Source organism: Notolabrus celidotus, unplaced genomic scaffold (genome assembly GCF_009762535.1).
Source record: "Notolabrus celidotus isolate fNotCel1 unplaced genomic scaffold, fNotCel1.pri scaffold_376_arrow_ctg1, whole genome shotgun sequence".
Taxonomy (NCBI): Eukaryota; Metazoa; Chordata; class Actinopteri; order Labriformes; family Labridae; genus Notolabrus; species Notolabrus celidotus.
In genome coordinates this window covers 12,501-32,455 of record NW_023260200.1, presented here as the reverse complement: position 1 = coordinate 32,455, position 19,955 = coordinate 12,501, and the positions used below count along the sequence as shown (strand labels likewise).

At 42.1% G+C, this 19,955-nt stretch overlaps 1 protein-coding gene across 1 annotated transcript; it reads left to right on the top strand.

The window, feature by feature from the left end:
• Positions 1–2,713: 2,713 nt before the first annotated feature.
• On the top strand, positions 2,714–12,847 carry LOC117809723 (peptidase inhibitor 16-like). The gene is made up of 5 exons (XM_034679191.1): positions 2,714–2,912; positions 5,765–5,832; positions 5,926–6,035; positions 8,079–8,170; positions 9,080–12,847. Exons 1-5 carry the CDS (start codon positions 2,738–2,740, stop codon positions 9,646–9,648), a joined length of 1,014 nt encoding a protein of 337 aa, XP_034535082.1. The 5' UTR covers positions 2,714–2,737; the 3' UTR covers positions 9,649–12,847.
• Positions 12,848–19,955: the final 7,108 nt, after the last annotated feature.

The following is a 19,955-nucleotide window of genomic DNA, read 5'->3' as shown; positions in this document are numbered from 1 at the left end:
AGGTTCAATTAAAAGCCACGATGGGAACGACTCACATACCTCAGACAGACAGGCCGGCGTGAGGGGTCAGGCGTGGGCTGGGGTCAGAGGTCACGGCATGGATAAGAGGGTGACATCATATTCAGGAAATAAAGCCCTCAGGATGAATCTGTTGGAGCAGGAAACAGAACAAACAGTGATAATTTCCTGTTTCAGCCACGTCGGCGTGAGTCCGGGTCAGCGTGTTCTTCTAAATGAAAATGTGTCTCTGCTTTCCTCTTCCTGGATTATTCACATTTCCCTTTTATGATAATAAATGTCACAACAAATTCAACCAGGCCTGTTTTTAAAAACGCTAAACATCCTTCCTGATGTCTGAAATCTAAAAACGAGTGGATTCTGTGCAGTGACTTTATCACAGAGACATGTTATATAACACTCAGAGTCAGAGGCTTCCTGGCTTTGGAGCAACAATAAATCAAAAACAGCTACACATAAATATTTCCACATCATTAGCAGCAGGTTTAGGGGAACTGTTACAAAACGATGCATTTTATGGTACGAGCAATCATTTCTGAACTTTAACAAAAACAACGTCTTTAAGCTTTATGAAGAGCTGGATCCTCCACAAACCCAACCATCTGCATCTGTTGGAGTATCTCCTTCATGTCTCTGAGGCTGTTTGTGATTTATGTTCATCAGCTGGACCCACAGGAAGAATCACAGATCCACACGCTGCATGTTGAGATCGTATACTCTCTGATTATTATAAACAAGCTCCAAGTCTTCAGTACAGCGTTTTAGTTTGGGGGTAACAAAAGTTTAGGACCGGATCAGATCCAGTCCCCTCTTCCAGACAGGACTCAGTCTGATCTCATCTTAATCCACCATGAGCAGAGCACTTTGCAGCATTTAGCAAGTTACAGTGGCAAGGACAAACTTCCTTTAACAGGCAGAAACCTCCAGCAGGACCAGACTCATGTTAGACACACATCTGAATCTGAGACCGTGTTGGAGAGAGGGATAGAGGGAGATGAAGAGAGAGAGAGAGATGATAGTGGGGAGACGGATAGTAGTAGTTGTAGCAGCTGGAGTCTGGACCACGTCCGCAGCAGCAGAGATCCAGAGGAACCTACGAGACAAGGGAGCTCAGGGACTCCAGAAAGGTCTAAGAAAAGAGAGAAGAGAGGGAGACCAGAAGAAAGAAAAAGAGGAGAAGAAATGGTGAAGGAAAGGATAGAAGGAAAGGAGGGGAGGAGGAAAGGAGACATAAAGGATGAAGAAACATGGAAAGAACAAAGAAAGAAAGAAAGAAAGGAATTAAAGGAAAAGGGAATGAAAGAAAGAGAAAAGAGAGAGAGAAAGGAAGAAAGGAATGAAGCAGAGAAAGAAAGAAGTAAAGAAAGGATGAATAACAGACCCCATAAAAGGAATCTACAGCAGAGATCCAGAGGAACCTACGAGACAAGGGAGCTCAGAGACTCCAGAAAGGTCTATGGTTAGTAACTTTAATGGGACAGGAAGAGTTAAAGTGAGAGACAGGCAGAGAGAGGAGAGAGAGGGAAAGACAGGATCCCAGTGTGTCAGTCTAAGCCTATAGCAGCATAACTAAGACCTGGTCCAAGCCTGATCCAGCTCTAACTATAAGCTTCATCAAAAAGGAAAGTTTGAAGCCTACTCTTAAAAGTAGAGAGGGTGTCTGCCTCCCGGACCCTGACTGGTAGATGATTCCAAAGGAGAGGGGCCTGATAACTGAATGAAGAACGATGAAGTGTGATATCTGTCTTCAGTGGTGTAATGATGAAGAACAGGTTTCCTTGTAAACATGCACTTTAAAGCTAACAGCACTGAGCAGATGTAAACACACCATTCTCTGAGCTCTGAACATGTCTACAGACGTGTTCTCTGAGCTCTGAACATGTCTACAGACGTGTTCTCTGAGCTCTGAACATGCTTACAGACGTGTTCTCTGAGCTCTGAACATGCTTACAGACGTGTTCTCTGAGCTCTGAACATGCTTACAGACGTGTTCTCTGAGCTCTGAACATGTTTACAGACGTGTTCTCTGAGCTCTGAACATGTTTACAGACGTGTTCTCTGAGCTCTGAACATGTTTACAGACGTGTTCTCTGAGCTCTGAACATGCTTACAGACGTGTTCTCTGAGCTCTGAACATGTTTACAGACGTGTTCTCTGAGCTCTGAACATGTTTACAGACGTGTTCTCTGAGCTCTGAACATGTTTACAGACGTGTTCTCTGAGCTCTGAACATGCTTACAGACGTGTTCTCTGAGCTCTGAACATGTTTACAGACGTGTTCTCTGAGCTCTGAACATGTTTACAGACGTGTTCTCTGAGCTCTGAACATGTTTACAGACGTGTTCTCTGAGCTCTGAACATGCTTACAGACGTGTTCTCTGAGCTCTGAACATGCTTACAGACGTGTTCTCTGAGCTCTGAACATGCTTACAGACGTGTTCTCTGAGCTCTGAACATGTTTACAGACGTGTTCTCTGAGCTCTGAACATGTTTACAGACGTGTTCTCTGAGCTCTGAACATGCTTACAGACGTGTTCTCTGAGCTCTGGAGCTGAACATGTTTACAGACGTGTTCTCTGAGCTCTGGAGCTGAACATGCTTACAGACGTGTTCTCTGAGCTCTGGAGCTGAACATGCTTACAGCCTGGAACAAACCATGGTTTCAGTCTCTGCAGCTCTTTATGTTTTCCACAGCAGAGATTCTTGAAGAGTGATAAATATGACTCTCACTCCTTCTCTGCAGAAATGGGATCCCAGCCTGAAGGTGATCGCAGAAGGCTATGCTGCTAAATGTGTCTGGAACCACAACCCCGATCTGGAGGAGACCGGAGAGAACCTGTACGCTGGGAACAAACCTCTGGACCACAGAGAAGCTCTGGAGGAATGGTTTTTGGGTACGTGTGTTCATAAGAGTTCACTTTGTCTCCCTGTGGACAAAGTGGAACGTTTCATCCCATGCATACATACATAAGGAGCTTTAGTGACAAAAAGTCTTCTTCATTTTAAAAGTCTTCAGCAGAGAGATCATCAGGATGATTTCAGTCTGTTTCATCACCAAATAAAATCTCCTCCTGCATTTCACTTTGTTCAAGTTCTCCTCCTAAAGTCCCCGCCCTCATTATTAATCCTGGAAGGAGGAACATCATAAAAAGCTGGTGTCATGTAAGAGGTGTGTGTTTAAACTGTTCTGACTGCAAGGTGCCAAAAACAGTGAAATAATACAAATCCGATCAGATTCAGCCGCCTCGCGCCAAATCCATCCTTTACATGAGTCACCACATCATGTGGAGTAATAACCTGAGCTAACAGCATCCAGTTACATCCAGTTTAGTGATGTTTCTATGGTGACACCAGCTGACCAAAACAAACAAACATCAACAAACATCAAACTCAACAGAGACATGACGTCCTCTCTGAACACGACGTCACTCTGCAGGTTTTAGAGAGTGTTATGCTTTGTTTCATAAAGACAGTTATCTTTTTGTATTTGTCAGTATTGATAATTAACTCTTTACACTCTCTCATATCTGTGTGTAAGATAATTAACACTTTACTCTCTCATATCTGTGTGTATGATAATTAACTCTTTACACTCTCATATCTGTGTGTAAGATAATTAACTCTTTACTCTCTCATATCTGTGTGTATGATAATTAACACTTTACACTCTCATATCTGTGTGTAAGATAATTAACACTACACTCTCATATCTGTGTGTAAGATAATTAACACTTTACACTCTCATATCTGTGTGTAAGATAATTAACACTTTACTCTCTCATATCTGTGTGTAAGATAATTAACTCTTTACACTCTCTCATATCTGTGTGTAAGATAATTAACACTTTACACTCTCATATCTGTGTGTAAGATAATTAACACTTTACACTCTCTCATATCTGTGTGTATGATAATTAACACTTTACACTCTCTCATATCTGTGTGTAAGATAATTAACACTACACTCTCATATCTGTGTGTAAGATAATTAACACTTTACACTCTCATATCTGTGTGTAAGATAATTAACACTTTACTCTCTCATATCTGTGTGTAAGATAATTAACTCTTTACACTCTCTCATATCTGTGTGTAAGATAATTAACACTTTACACTCTCATATCTGTGTGTAAGATAATTAACACTTTACACTCTCTCATATCTGTGTGTAAGATAATTAACACTTTACACTCTCTCATATCTGTGTGTAAGATAATTAACACTTTACACTCTCATATCTGTGTGTAAGATAATTAACACTTTACACTCTCATATCTGTGTGTAAGATAATTAACACTTTACACACTCATATCTGTGTGTAAGATAATTAACTCTTTACTCTCTCATATCTGTGTGTAAGATAATTAACTCTTTACACTCTCTCATATCTGTGTGTAAGATAATTAACTCTTTACACTCTCATATCTGTGTGTAAGATAATTAACACTTTACACACTCATATCTGTGTGTAAGATAATTAACACTTTACACACTCATATCTGTGTGTAAGATAATTAACTCTTTACACTCTCATATCTGTGTGTAAGATAATTAACACTTTACACACTCATATCTGTGTGTAAGATAATTAACTCTTTACACTCTCATATCTGTGTGTAAGATAATTAACACTTTACACTCTCATATCTGTGTGTAAGATAATTAACACTTTACACACTCATATCTGTGTGTAAGATAATTAACTCTTTACTCTCTCATATCTGTGTGTAAGATAATTAACTCTTTACACTCTCTCATATCTGTGTGTAAGATAATTAACTCTTTACTCTCTCATATCTGTGTGTAAGATAATTAACACTTTACACTCTCATATCTGTGTGTAAGATAATTAACACTTTACACTCTCATATCTGTGTGTAAGATAATTAACACTTTACACTCTCATATCTGTGTGTAAGATAATTAACACTTTACACTCTCTCATATCTGTGTGTAAGATAATTAACACTTTACACTCTCATATCTGTGTGTAAGATAATTAACTCTTTACACTCTCATATCTGTGTGTAAGATAATTAACACTTTACACTCTCATATCTGTGTGTAAGATAATTAACACTTTACACTCTCATATCTGTGTGTAAGATAATTAACACTTTACACTCTCATATCTGTGTGTAAGATAATTAACACTTTACACTCTCTCATATCTGTGTGTAAGATAATTAACACTTTACACTCTCATATCTGTGTGTAAGATAATTAACACTTTACACTCTCATATCTGTGTGTATGATAATTAACACTTTACACTCTCTCATATCTGTGTGTAAGATAATTAACACTTTACACTCTCTCATATCTGTGTGTAAGATAATTAACACTTTACACTCTCTCATATCTGTGTGTAAGATGATTAACACTTTACACTCTCATATCTGTGTGTAAGATAATTAACACTTTACACTCTCTCATATCTGTGTGTAAGATAATTAACACTTTACACTCTCTCATATCTGTGTGTAAGATAATTAACTCTTTACACTCTCATATCTGTGTGTATGATAATTAACTCTTTACACTCTCATATCTGTGTGTAAGATAATTAACACTTTACTCTCTCATATCTGTGTGTAAGATAATTAACTCTTTACACTCTCTCATATCTGTGTGTAAGATAATTAACTCTTTACACTCTCATATCTGTGTGTAAGATAATTAACACTTCACACTCTCTCATATCTGTGTGTAAGATAACGAGCGGCCATGTTTCTGATTCCTGCAGAGCACCTGAACTACGACTTCAACAACAACAGCTGTGACGAAGACAAGATGTGTGGGCACTACACGCAGGTCAGATAATCACATGGACACACAAGTACTTACACACACACACACACGTGTATCTACACACTCTATCTAACCCTGTGTGTGTGTGTGTTTCAGATGGTGTGGGCGGACACACACAGAGTGGGATGTGCGATGCATGTCTGTAATGACATGGAGGGTCTGAACTGGGGGATGGCGTACTTCCTCGTCTGCAACTACTACCCGGCGTCAGTATGAGTACAGCTGCTGTGTTTCAGACACTGAGGCTTTAACATGTAGAGGAGCTGCAACCATCACTCTCCTCTCACTGTCACTTTATACTGTGCCTGCTGCAGACGTCTATGCAGCATGAATACTAGCAGGAGGATGTGCACATGACCATTACCTGTCTGATGATGATGATGCTCAAACGAGAGAGAAGTGATGCTGATATATTATAATAACTCCTCTACTGCTACTATGACTCCTGAACCTTCAATCAATCAAGCTTTATTTAAACACGCAGCACCTTTCATACAAATCACAAGCAGTTCAAAGGGATTCACAGAAAATGACAATAAAATATATAAATTCAAATAAAAAAAACTCAATTTATCCCCTAGGGGCAATTTAAATAAATACATAAATAAATAAATAAATAAATAAATAAATAAATAAATAAATAAATACATAAATAAATAAATACATAAATAAATAAATAAATAAATAAATAAATAAATAAATAAATAAATAAATAAATAAATAAATAAATAAGTAAATAAATAAATAAATAAATAAATAAATAAATAAGTAAAGACTAAACAGAAAAAAGAAAAGGATTAAAAAAATTCAAAAGACTAAATTTGTCCCCTGGGGGCAATTTAAAAAAATAATAAAAACATAAATAAATAAATAATGCTAATAAAAATAAAGACTAAACATAATACAGAAATGGATTTAACAGTACAGACCAATTGTAATAACATGTTTGTAATTAAACACCAAAGAAAAATAGTTTAAAAAATGTAAAATCAATATTTAATAAAGTATAAAAGTTCAAGCTTAAAGTTTAAAATAAATAAAAGTACTAAAAATAGCAATAATAGGATTAGTTAAATAATATATATATTTTTAAAATGCAAGCTTAAATTATATAAAAAATTGGAACTAATGAGGGGTCGGGAGATGTCTTCCAGAATGTTTTTTTTTAAGTTATCTAAAAATTGTGCATTTTACCATCATAGTAATAAATATCAACAAACATAGAAGCTAAATTAGAAATGAAACCTATAAAATATAAAGTGTAATGAGTTTTCTTGCTTTCTTTGTTTCCAGATGACTCCTGAGTTTAGAGTTAGTGAACAGTTAATGATCTAAAGCATCAGTAGCAGCAGGTTCATTCAGAACACACAGGAAACACAGACACATGCTCATATAGGGAGGGTCACTTTCTGCAGACCAGCTAAATGAAGACACATTAAATCACTCTGAGGGACAGGGGGGGGGTGTGAGTCTTTTGGAACCCCTGACTTATACCACAGACACGTATAGCATATATCATGTCTCCTCCTACTATTTCTACTACCAGTGTTTGTCAATCAATCAATCAATCTTTATTTGTATCGCGCCAAATCACAACAAACGTTATCTCAAGACGCTTTTACAAACATAGGAGGTCTAGACCACACTATGTCAAATTATGAACAGAGACCCAACACCAAGACAGGGTAAGACTCAGTCTGACCCCACCTTAATCCATCATGAGCATTACACCTCGCAGTATTTAGCAAGTTACAGTGGAGAGGACAATCTTCCTTTAACAGGCAGAAACCTCCAGCAGGACCAGACTCATGTTAGACAGCCATCATGCCTCGACTGAGTTGGGTCTGGAAAGACAGATAGAGGGGAGTAAGAGAGAGAGGTGATAGTGATTGTCTCTCTAACAGTGTTTCAACATGACTACCACTGACAGTATAATATAAACACCTGTTTAGTTTCACCTATTACTTATTTCCACGGCCATTAATTCCAGAGCTGAGAAGAGCAGTGTCAGGACTGCAGGACAACAGCTCCCCCTTGTGGACAGTTGTCATCATTTCACTCCTCATATATTAAAATCAGGGTCATGTTCAGTGTGAGCTGTTTTACTGCAAAAATAAGAGATTCAATGAAGTAAATATGAGAGTTTATGTGGTTTATATTCTGCACTAACTGTGTGTGTGTGTGTGTGTGTGTGTGTGTGTGTGTGTGTGTGTGTGTGTGTGTGTGTGTGTGTGTGTGTGTGTTTCCAGGGGGAACTATGAAGGCGAGAGGCCGTATGTGGAAGGTGACTGGTGCTCCAGGTGTCCTGAAAACCTCCAGAAGTGTGAAAACAACCTCTGTGGTGAGACTTCTTCTTTCACTCCTCCAATGACTGATTTTATTCTGACAATGAAAACATTCAGATTCAGACGTTCAGCTACGCCGCCATTCTTTTAAACTACACTCCCTCCATCATGCTGAAAATGGAGGTCTACAAATCCCTCCTAAAGTCACCTTCACTATCACGTCCTGTTGTTGTTTTAATGCAGCATGACTTCAGGTGAGGTGTTCTACACTAGCATGCACATGAGTTTGACGATGACTGATCCTGAATTCTGAATCAAGTGAAACACAGACTGTCTCTGGGTGAACTGAAACATCGTTTTCACTTCTCCTTTGTTTCATCAGAGAAACTGAATATCTTCAAACAGATGTTATCTGTATTTATCATGTCGTCGTGGGGTCATTTGAGGTCAGTAGTGAGAGTCTTACCCACAGCTTGGCCAGAGAAGCTCAGCTATGAACCGAGCAGCAGACAGCATCAACTCTACCACGTAGTTAAGCTTGATTTAAGGAGGTCTGACCCAAACACTGATGAAGGATGAATATTTGGACATTTGTTGGAGCTCTACTTTGCCGTCACAGAGCCTCTTTGTTTGGCTTTGCTTCACTGACCTCCATCATCGCACTGATCAGCTGTCACATGACGTACGAGTCAATTTCAAGTTTGAACAGTTCACTGATAGATAAAGTGTAAACTTGATGTTAGTCTGAGATGACTTCAAAGTGTGATCATGATGGAGCTGACTCAGTGATGTGTGAAGAGTTTGTTATCTCAGCTCTCTGATGTAACTTCTGAAAAGGGAAGAAAGCGGGCCAGACGGACGCTGCTATCGGTCCTGAAGTCTCTCTCCTATAGTTCCAGATTTTAGAGATGAAGTTTTAAAAGTTTGAGACGTTAATCAATGACTTGTTTTGATTTGTCTTCCAGTTGATGACACGGTGGAGGATATGGATGAAGACGTAGATGAGGAAGAAGAAGAAGAAGACGTGACAGATATTCCCATGACTACAGAGCCCTTCCTCCTGCCCGACCAGGAGCTGAAGGAAGAGGAGGCGGTCCTTCCTCCTCCTGCGACTACTGACGCTTACGTCCCGCCTCCGACCACGACTGCTCCGTCACCCGCAGCCACAACCACACCCGATCCCCCCCGCATGAACACCGACGCCGCAGACGACTCTGAAGAAGTCCAGGAAGAGATCGAGATCGAGATCACCCCCGCCCCGGGCACAGTGCCCCCGAGAACCCCCCCGACGACGCCGGGACCACATGAGGAGGTGGACATAAAGACGGAGGAGGAAGAGGAAGAGGAAGAGGAGGAAGAGGTGGTGGAGGAGGTGAAGGAGGAGGAGGAGAAGAGACAGCCTGCGAGAAAAGCAGAGATAGACGTGATTGGGAAAATATTCCAGAAGCAGGAAGTTACAAAAAGCTCTGGTTCAGTATGTTCGTCCTCGGTGCTGCTAGCCGGTCTGATGATGATCCTGAACCTGAGGCTGTGAGGAGGAGGAAGACGACGATGATGAAGAGGAGGAGACAATAAGATCACCTCACCTCGCCACTCTCGCATTGACTGCACACGACCTTGTTAATCCACCCTGAGGTAACAAACAGCTTCCAGTCGCTCAGCCCGTCCACTTAAACGGATCCATTAACCCTTCACAGTAATAATCAGGACTCAGCTGCAGCTCTCTGAACGCCCTCCTGTAGTCCGGGACGAGAAGTGGAGCAAACAACGTGTGCAAAAAACCCCTGCTACCAAAACACACGAATAACACCGCCTGATAGTCCACGAGCAATAAACGTTGTCTTTGTATAAAAAGAGACAAACTTACATCATCAGTCCAAACCAAGTCAGGAAAATACTGCAGAATAACAAACACTGATCAGTCTCATGGCAGGAGTCAGGAGGTTAGCCTAGCTTAGCATAAACACTGTAAGCAGAGGGAAACTACAAGCCTGGCTCTTTGATTCTACGAACACCTGAAACAATTTAAGATGTACTTACATTTAGAAAGTGTGGCGCCCCCTGCTGTCAGCTGAGAAATGAAGAGGAGTCATGTGGAGATTTGAACTCTAGGTTTAGTCGCACGGTCTCATCCGGCGTTGGCGTGGGTTTCTACTAGAGAAGGGAACCGAAAACCGGTTCCAAGTGATTCGATTCCTGGGAATCGTTTGTTTGCGTGCCTAACGATTCCACTTATTGGAAGTGTATTTTGGTTTAGAACTTTTCCAACATGGCGTCGAGGCAGAAGCACTCCAGAGTTCGGCTATACGTGAAAAGATGAGACCGGGGCGAGTTGCAACACTTGCAAAGCTTTCATTTCTTCAAAGGGGGGGATACTTCCAATATGCAGAAACATTTGTCCTCCCAGCATGCAATTCATCTGTGGAAATGTAACGTGTTTGATACGCTACTTAGCGAAGGTGAGTCTCATCCAGGTAAAAGAAGGGGCGGAGCTAACGTCACGGCGTCGCCTGCTCTTAATGTCCAAGGTAACGATAAACTCCTCCAGGTCCTCTGTTGTGTTTATGTTAGCTCCCTGTTCCCCTCCTTTCACCACATGAGTTCTCTCCAGCTCCTGAAATCCAACTTTAGATGACGATGACTGTCAGAGTCATGCTAGCTCAGAGGGTTGGCTCTCACACCGGCTCAGAGGCTGCAGCGGGTAGCTTTCACGCATCTCTATGAACCCCTTTCATCGAGGCAGGGAAGACTAGACTGACAGAGGCCAGGAGAAATGAGTTCATGGAGCAGTGACCAGGTCTGTGGTTCAGGGTTTACACCCTGTTGCCACTGTAGATGCCTCTGAGCTTTGGTAGGTTCATTTACTGCATAGTTATCTCCTCAGGTGAAATCTAGAGCGATCAGAGTTGCATGTTGTTTTAACCGGTGTAGTTATGGATCATTGTTCCCTTGTTTTCTGTAGGGAGATGATAAAGACTCTCAACTCTAAACACCAAAACACTCCAAACAAACAAACAAACACAAACAAACAAACCCATTTGTATTATTTCATTCCCTCATCCAATGAGAATCTAAATTCTTATCAGTTCCCATCCCTACTTTCTACATCGGCCGCATCCACCAAGTGACGTCCAAGTTATCTGGACTTAAAGGCAGATGTGATGCGTTAGTGTGTTTCACAGCTCTCTCTGCAGGAGCTGCGCTTCAATCCAGATGAACTGAGCTACGTCTGTCGATGCCGTCGCCTTCATGACGCTCCTTTCCTCGTTTCCTGAAGACAGAAATCGTGTCGATGAACGAAGAGTTAGGATTTGCTCATGCCTCTTTTTTCTCAGCTGAGAGCTTCGTAACAAAAATCCTGCAAAAACACCGTCAGAAAGTTAGCAGTCAGTGTCGAGGAATTCATGCATTAACTTCCTATAAATCTCAAAAATGACGACACCTATTTACCTTGTTCTGTGTCGGCAACATCAATTCAAAATGTAAGATGTCCTTAATCTGTAGCTTCAGTTTCCACAAGCAGAGATAACTTTATCTGCAAGACACCAGAGCCCAGCTATATCATATGTTGTAGTTCACAATTCCACCACTAGATGTCACTGTTGTTACTTTACACTCGCTTTAGACATCTTACCGTAATACTTGTGTCATGTTTTACGTATGTTTACGTTGCTGAAACAAACGTCACATTAAAAACAAAGCTTTTCACTGATTGGACGAGTGAAAACGTCATTTCCAAGACGTATTTTTTGGTTAGCTTGGGCGTTAGCATGAGGCTGATATCTGCACGGTGCAGCTAAACAATGATACAACTTAGGTTAGGTCAGCTTATGTCTTATAATCACAAACAAGCCAACAAGGCTCTGATTGGTCGGTTGAAAAGGCGGGAAAAGAAATGATGCCAAAATAAATAAGTAAATAAACCAGGCTAGCTCTTTCCCTTTGCGTCCATACTTTGTGCTAAGCTAGGCTAACTGTATTCGATGTCTGACTTTGGACTGTAAGCACACTTTCACCCTCCTGCCCAACCTGAGGTTCACCGCTAAGTATTCCTTTAACGTGAGAGCAGACTGAGGTGAACAAGCAGCATTAAGCTCCTCCCTCTCAGTGAGGTGTCCTTATTTAACGCACCTTCACCTGAGAGGGTTCTTCAGTTCATCATGAAGTCGTGCTGATGAATAAAACCAGAACCACGAGGCTTCACAGCGTGAGATGTTCGGCCCCGGACGGTGCGGCGTCCTCTCCTTGAAGTCTCTTTTTATTTAGTGATGTCAGAGAAACCGAGCTGCACGCCGCGCTGAATCCAAGCAGGGCGTGTCGTGAAGAGAGGCGGGGCTCTCTGTGTCCGCAGGGTGGGGGTGGAGTCAGTGAAATATTTACAGGATCATCTCATGTGGAAACAAAGCTCTGTGAAGACAAAGGAAAGAAGTGGGAGACATGTTTATTGTGTTTGTAGTGTTTGTAGTAAACGCAGGAGGACTGACGCTGAGTGTTTGTGTGTCAAACTGACGACCCTGCTTCTTCTTTCTCTTTAATATATATATATATCTACTGTTCTTCATTTACTCTCAGACTGGAGCTTCAACTGGACAGAGTCTTAATAATTTACAGTATCTGTGTTACACTGTCGTAGATATCAGGAATCACCGTAACTATCTTCAATAACTTTAGCAATGATTGATGTAAATGTCTGTATATAAGATTAATAAAGAAATAAACTGAGCTTCTCCTTCTTTTTGATGCTGCACATGTTTTTAAAGGTTTAATCAGAGGACTTTATCTCTGACTGAAGAGGCTGCAGCAGAATCAATCACACCGTAGATTTATCAAGTGATGACCAGGACGAAGAAACTACTCCAAAACATGCAATCGCTTCATTTTCATTTTTTCAGATAAGTAGGACTTTTTAAAGGGACAGTTCGTGTTCCTAAGAGTTGTTTTTTTTAGTACCAAACACACAGAGTAACTATCAGTTCACTCAGCAAAACTTAAGTTGACTCAGAGATCATGGACCATGCTGCAGGAGGAGGAACTTCTAAGTGCTAAAACCGTCTGATACAACGGCTTTCTCACGGCAAGGAGAAGCACAGACAGGTTTCTCTATGTAGTTTATAGTTTTATTCTGTTACAATATTCAAATAGTAACACTGCAAGGTGCAAAGTCTGCGAGCTAGTTTAACTTCAGGTGGCGGTTATATGTGTCTTTATGTCCTCAAAGGTGAATAGTTGAGCTTCTGTGCTTCTCCCACCAGCTTCTCCTGTCAGGAGCTGTGCTGAACGTTACTGTATGATAAACAACATTTAAGAAAAACAAAGTTTCCCTTTGAAGAGAGGAGGACATTAAACAAAGAGTATGGGTGTTGAACAAATAATCTGAAGGACCAGAGGAGAGTCAAAGGCAGCATTTCATGTCAAGCGATGCCCAATACAACAGCTTTCTCACGGCAAGGAGAAGCACAGACAAGTTCCTCTATATAGTTTATAGTTTTATTCTGTTACAATATTCAAATGCTGACACTTTGGTGGAAAGTCTGCGAGCTAGTTTAACTTCAGGTGGCGGTTATATGTGTCTCTTTGTCCTTAAAGGTGAATAGTTGAGCTTCTGTGCTTCTCCTGCCAGCATCTCCAAACAGGAGCTGTGCTGACTGTTACTGCATGAAGTGAGCTTACTCATGAATATAATATTGTACAACCCCACTTATAAAACCCAAAGTTTCCCTTTAAAGAGAGGAAGAAGTGAAACAAAGAGTCTGGGTGTTGAATAAACAATCTGAAGGACAGGAGGAGAGTCGCAGGCCTGATACAGCAGCTTTTTCACAGAAAGGAGAAGCACAGACAAGTTCCTCTATGTATTCTTTATCACTTATTATTTCACAATATTAAAATACAAACACTTTTTCAACAAATAGAGCAAAGTCTGTGAGATAGTTCAACTTTAGATGGCGGTTATTCTTTGTGCTTTATGTCCAAAGTGGTAAACAGCTGTGCTTCTGTGCTTCCCCCGCCAGCTTCTCCTGCCAGGAGCCGGGCTGACTGTTACTGTATGATGAACCCCATTTAAAAAACCCAAAGGTTCCCGTTAAAGAGAGGAGGACATTAAACAAAGAGTCTGGGTGTTGAAAGGAGAAGAGCACAAAGACTGAAGTTATTAAAAGAAGTGAGAGCGATGTGGAGGAGATAAAGTAAAGTCATCAAAGAGAAGTGGTTTTGGGCGAATACGTTGATGAATTAAATGAGCTTCTATTGAATACTTCACTGGTATATAAGAGAAGAGGACAGAGGGAGCATGAAGATCATTAAGCTCTCTGTCAGTGAGTCTTCAGGGTGTAAAGAAACATTTCAGCGTCCTGCAGAGAGCGAGGCTTTGGCTGCATCGCTGCACCAGAACACGGTCCTCTGGTGACCACAGCACCAACAACCTCCCCCCGAGCAGACTGTGTGAGTGTGTGAGTGTGTGAGTGTGTGAATGTGTGTGTGAGTGTGTGAGTGTGTGAGTGTGTGAGTGTGTGTGTGTGAGTGTGTGAGTGTGTGTGTGCACTGAAAGACAGAATACGAGAGGATGGAGAGATCAGAGAATGAGTGATAAGAGGTTGACCTGCAGAAAGAGTCAGAATGTGCAAAAGGAAGACAAAAAGAAGAGGAGATAGTGTGAGAGAAAGGAGGGATGAAGCAGAGGAAGAGAGGAGGGGACGCAGGAAGTTTGAGGACAGTAGTAAAGCGAGTGAAAGAGAAACAGTCATTGAAGCAGGAGACATTAACAGTGACGTGGCCTCTGGCTGCCCTCCGCTCACTTCCTCCTCTCTCTCTCTCTTTTTACTCCACGGACTGTTTGAATGAACTCTCCGTCTCCTCTCATTGGTCAACACTGAACCCATCCTGAACCCATCCTGAAGGAAGGTTTCACTTCATGTGGTTTAATCAGGTCTGATGAGTACTTCACTAAAAATCAACTCTCTGCCGTCGTCTGGTTTGATTCTGAAGCTGCCAAATTCAACCAGATCTCTGATCCGTCTCAGCTCCGGATCTGATCGGTTTCTATTCTAGTCAATGTGTTAACTTCCACTGGATCCGCGCCGTTGTGTTCCGGCGCTCATTTCCTTTCCTCAGCTTTCTTTTCCTTGGCTTTCCTTTCCTTAGCACTCATTTCCTTCCCTTAGTGCTCATTGTCTCTCTTTTCCTTCCCTTAGCGCTCATTTCCTCTCCTCTCCTTTCCTTCCCTTAGCACCCATTTCCTCTCCTTTCCTTCCCTTAGCGCTCATTTCCTCTCCTTTCCTTCCCTTAGCGCTCATTTCCTCTCCTCTCCTTTCCTTCCCTTAGCACCCATTTCCTCTCCTTTCCTTCCCTTAGCGCTCATTTCCTCTCCTTTCCTTCCCTTAGCGCTCATTTCCTTTCCTCAGCTTTCTTTTCCTTGGCTTTCCTTTCCTTAGCACTCATTTCCTTCCCTTAGTGCTCATTGTCTCTCTTTTCCTTCCCTTAGCGCTCATTTCCTCTCCTTTCCTTCCCTTAGCAATCATTTCCTTCCCTTTCCTTAGCGCTCATTTCCTCTCCTTTCCTTTCCTTAGCGATCATTTCCTCTCCTTTTCTTCCCTTAGCGCTCATTTCCTCTCCTTTCCTTCCCTTAGCGCTCATTTTCTCTCCTTTCCTTCCCTTAGCGCTCATTTTCTCTCCTTTCCTTCCCTTAGTGCTCATTTTCTCTCCTTTCCTTCCCTTAGCGCTCATTTTCTCTCCTTTCCTTCCCTTAGCGCTCATTTCCTCTCCTTTCCTTCCCTTAGCGCTCATTTCCTCTCCTCTCCTTTCCTTCCCTTAGCACCCATTTCCTCTCCTTTCCTTCCCTTAGCGCTCATTTCCTCTCCTTTCCTTCCCTTAGCGCTCATTTCCTTTCCTCAGCTTTCTTTTCCTTGGCTTTCCTTTCCTTAGCACTCATTTCCTTCCCTTAGTGCTCATTGTCTCTCTTTTCCTTCCCTTAGCGCTCATTTCCTCTCCTTTCCTTCCCTTAGCAATCATTTCCTTCCCTTTCCTTAGCGCTCATTTCCTCTCCTTTCCTTTCCTTAGCGATCATTTCCTCTCCTTTTCTTCCCTTAGCGCTCATTTCCTCTCCTTTCCTTCCCTTAGCGCTCATTTTCTCTCCTTTCCTTCCCTTAGCGCTCATTTTCTCTCCTTTCCTTACCTTAGTGCTCATTTTCTCTCCTTTCCTTCCCTTAGCGCTCATTTTCTCTCCTTTCCTTCCCTTAGCGCTCATTTCCTCTCCTTTCCTTCCCTTAGCAATCATTTCCTTCCCTTTCCTTAGCGCTCATTTCCTCTCCTTTCCTTTCCTTAGCGATCATTTCCTCTCCTTTTCTTCCCTTAGCGCTCATTTCCTCTCCTTTCCTTCCCTTAGCGCTCATTTTCTCTCCTTTCCTTCCCTTAGCGCTCATTTTCTCTCCTTTCCTTCCCTTAGTGCTCATTTTCTCTCCTTTCCTTCCCTTAGCGCTCATTTTCTCTCCTTTCCTTCCCTTAGCGCTCATTTTCTCTCCTTTCCTTCCCTTAGCGCTCATTTCCTCTCCTTTCCTTAGCGATCATTTCCTTTCCTTCCCTTAGTGATCATTTCCTTTCCTCAGCTTTCCATTTCCTTGGCATCTCTTTCCTCTCCTTTCCTTGGCGTTCCTTTTCTTTTCCTACACGGTGATTTCCTTCGCTCCTCTTTCCTTCCCTTACGGCCAAATTCCACCAGATCCCTCTCTGATCCGTCTCAGCTCTGGATCTGATCGGTTTCTATTCTGGTCAATGTGTTAACTTCCACTGGATCTGCTCCGTTGCGTTCCGTCTGCGTCTCTGAAAGTTGAAATATCAGGGGTATAAAAATGGAGTCAGCCCAAAAACTGCAGTTCCACCTGTGTCCACTTGAGGCTGGCTCCCAAAGTGAGTCAATTCCCATAGGGCTCTATGTAAATAAGGTTCTTCGAATTCTGAAACTACCACACTGATCTAAATAAGTTCCCACCCTAACCACCATGATTAAAAGTCTGACCCTGAACCAGAGACCTGAATGATGTGGAACATTTAACACCTGAAAAAGATGGAACTGCTCCTTTAACGGGGAAAAGAGAAGAAGAGGTCGATTACAGACGAGAGAGAGGAAGAGAGAGAGAGTTATATAAGACGAATTAATGCGGCTTAATGAACCTCCTCTGACTCCAGGGAGACCTGAATACATACACACACACACACACACACACACACACACTCACACACAGTAACATATGGCACACACACTTGTTGACATGCAGACACACATAGTCGTAAATATAAACAGAAACTGGGTCAAAGAGCTCTCTGAATATAGTGTTTACATCCCAAACTTAACTTCCCTTTACACTCTGTTTGGGTCTCCTCCTGTTACTCAGCAAGAAAAAACTAAATAAGGACTAAAACAGGCTCAAAGTCCACATGGGGCTGCACATCTTGTGAAAATTTAAAGGTACAGTGTGTATTTAAAGGTACAGTGTGTATTTGAAGGTACAGTGTGTATTTAAAGGTACAGTGTGTATTTAAAGGTACAGTAAATTGCAGTGTGTATTTAAAGGTACAGTGTGTATTTAAAGGTACAGTTTGTAGTATTTAAAGGTACAGTGTGTATTTGAAGGTACAGTGTGTAGTATTTAAAGGTACAGTGTGTAGTATTTGAAGGTACAGTGTGTATTTAAAGGTACAGTGTGTATTTAAAGGTACAGTGTGTATTTAAAGGTACAGTGTGTATTTAAAGGCACAGTTAATTGCAGTGTGTATTTAAAGGTACAGTGTGTATTTAAAGGTACAGTGTGTATTTAAAGGCACAGTTAATTCCAGTGTGTATTTAAAGGTACAGTAAATTGCAGTGTGTATTTAAAGGGAGCATTTCAGTCTAAAATCTGATTGCTAGATATTTATATTTATATATTTATGTTTTTCATGAACGTGTTTTTCATTCATGTGGGTTCTTCATACATAAATAAGACTTATCAGATTTGAACTATAACTCTTAGTGAGGTTACTCAGCCGTATTAAATGAACTGATTAGTTTAGTGTTGGTATTTTGAACTAGAGGAGCTGAAGTCCTCCAGCAGCCTGACGGCAGCTCCTCTGTGAACACACATTCACAGCACACGTTGTTTCTGAGAAGAACAGGCTTATTAAGAGGAAAATTATGAATCACATGATTAACATAAAGAGATAATTGGCACAGTAAGATTCACACACACACACACACACACACACACACACACACACACACACACAGCATCAGTGGAGGTTGGAGGCACATCAGAGAACAACATAAAGGCAGGAAGGTATCTGACGACAGATGGTGACAAAAGAAAAGCAGCAGAGAGAGAGAGAGAACGATTGACTAAAAACACAGAGAGGGAGGTGAAGGAGAGAAAAATGAATGGATGCTCAGACCGACTCTGCCCTCAGCCAATCACAGCCTCCCTCTCCCCTCCTCCTTGCATCCTCGCTGTGTGATTCGCCGACGAGAGCCCAGCTACAGAGGAGGAGGAGAGAGAGTGACAGGAGAGCAAGAAAGACGAAGAAGAAGAAGAAACTGTGAGGAGGACAGCTCTGTTATTCACACCTGCACCCCTCTCCCTCTCTCTCTCTCTCCCTCTCTCTCTCTGTCAGTCATCAGCAGCCTCTCTGCCTCGCTCGCCCGTCTCTCTGCTCCTGCGTTTCGCTCGCCCCTGCTGCTTTCTGATTCCTAAGGAGAGAGAGAGGTTTAATGCGATGGACCTGCTGCCCACCGACTGCTGCTTTCACTGCTGCTGTTTACACCGCGGCATCATGGGAGCTGTAGTTTCCTGTGCGGTGCAGGAGGACAGCTGATGAGTGAAGGATTGTGGGGGATCAGAGTTTTGGAGATGTGAGCTGGTGGGCGGACGAGGTTCAACAAACTCTCTCTCTCTCTGTTCTTTTTCTGCACCTTTCCACTCTCTCTCTCTCTCTCTCCTCTGTCCTTTCAACCCTCACTCATCCTTTTCCTAACAACCTCGTCATCTCTCTCTCTCCTCCAGTTCTTCACACCTTTATTCTCCTGCTTTTCCATCAATTCTTCTCTCCCTCCTCCTCCTCCTCCTCCTCCTCCTCCTCCTCCTCCTCCTCTCTTTCTAACTTGTTCCTGTCCCGGGAAATATCAGCATGGGTTGTCGTCTCACTCGGACAAAGGTGAGTGACCTCCTGCAGGTGTGTTTGGGGTGAGAGAGAGAGAGAGAGAGAGAGAGAGAGAGAGAGAGAGAGAGAGAGAGAGAGAGAGGGCTGTTGTAGAGACGACCTGCTCATTTAGACACACACACACACACACACACACACACACACACACAAAGCCAGATCATACCGGCGAACCCAGACAATCGCTGAAGAGGCTCTAATGACTGAAGGCTGGAGGCTATTATCTGTGTGTGTGTGTGTGTGTGTGTGTGTGTGTGTGTGTGTGTGTGTGTGAGAGAGAGAGAGCTGAGCAAAGATGCAAAAGACTCTGACAGAAAGTGATGTCAAGTTCTCGGCATCAAACTAATCTAATGCACTGAAGCTGAGTTTCCACTGCAAGGAACTTTCCACAGGAACCAGGAACCTCTTCAGGTAGCAGGTCTGGGGTTCAGATTGAGTTCATGGAACATTATTTAACCCTTTCACCCCCAGAAAAAGGCTCCTAAACTAGGACTAGGTGTGTAAACATGGAGTGTACGCTGCAGCACGTATTTATTTCTCCTTGTCTTATTTTCACCCGGACGTCCGTCTCGTGTTTGGGTGCCGGTCAAACGATAAACCTGAATCACGTCGGAGTGTTTCAGCGGCGGTCTGTCAGTAAACAGAGTTAAGGTGGTTGAAGAG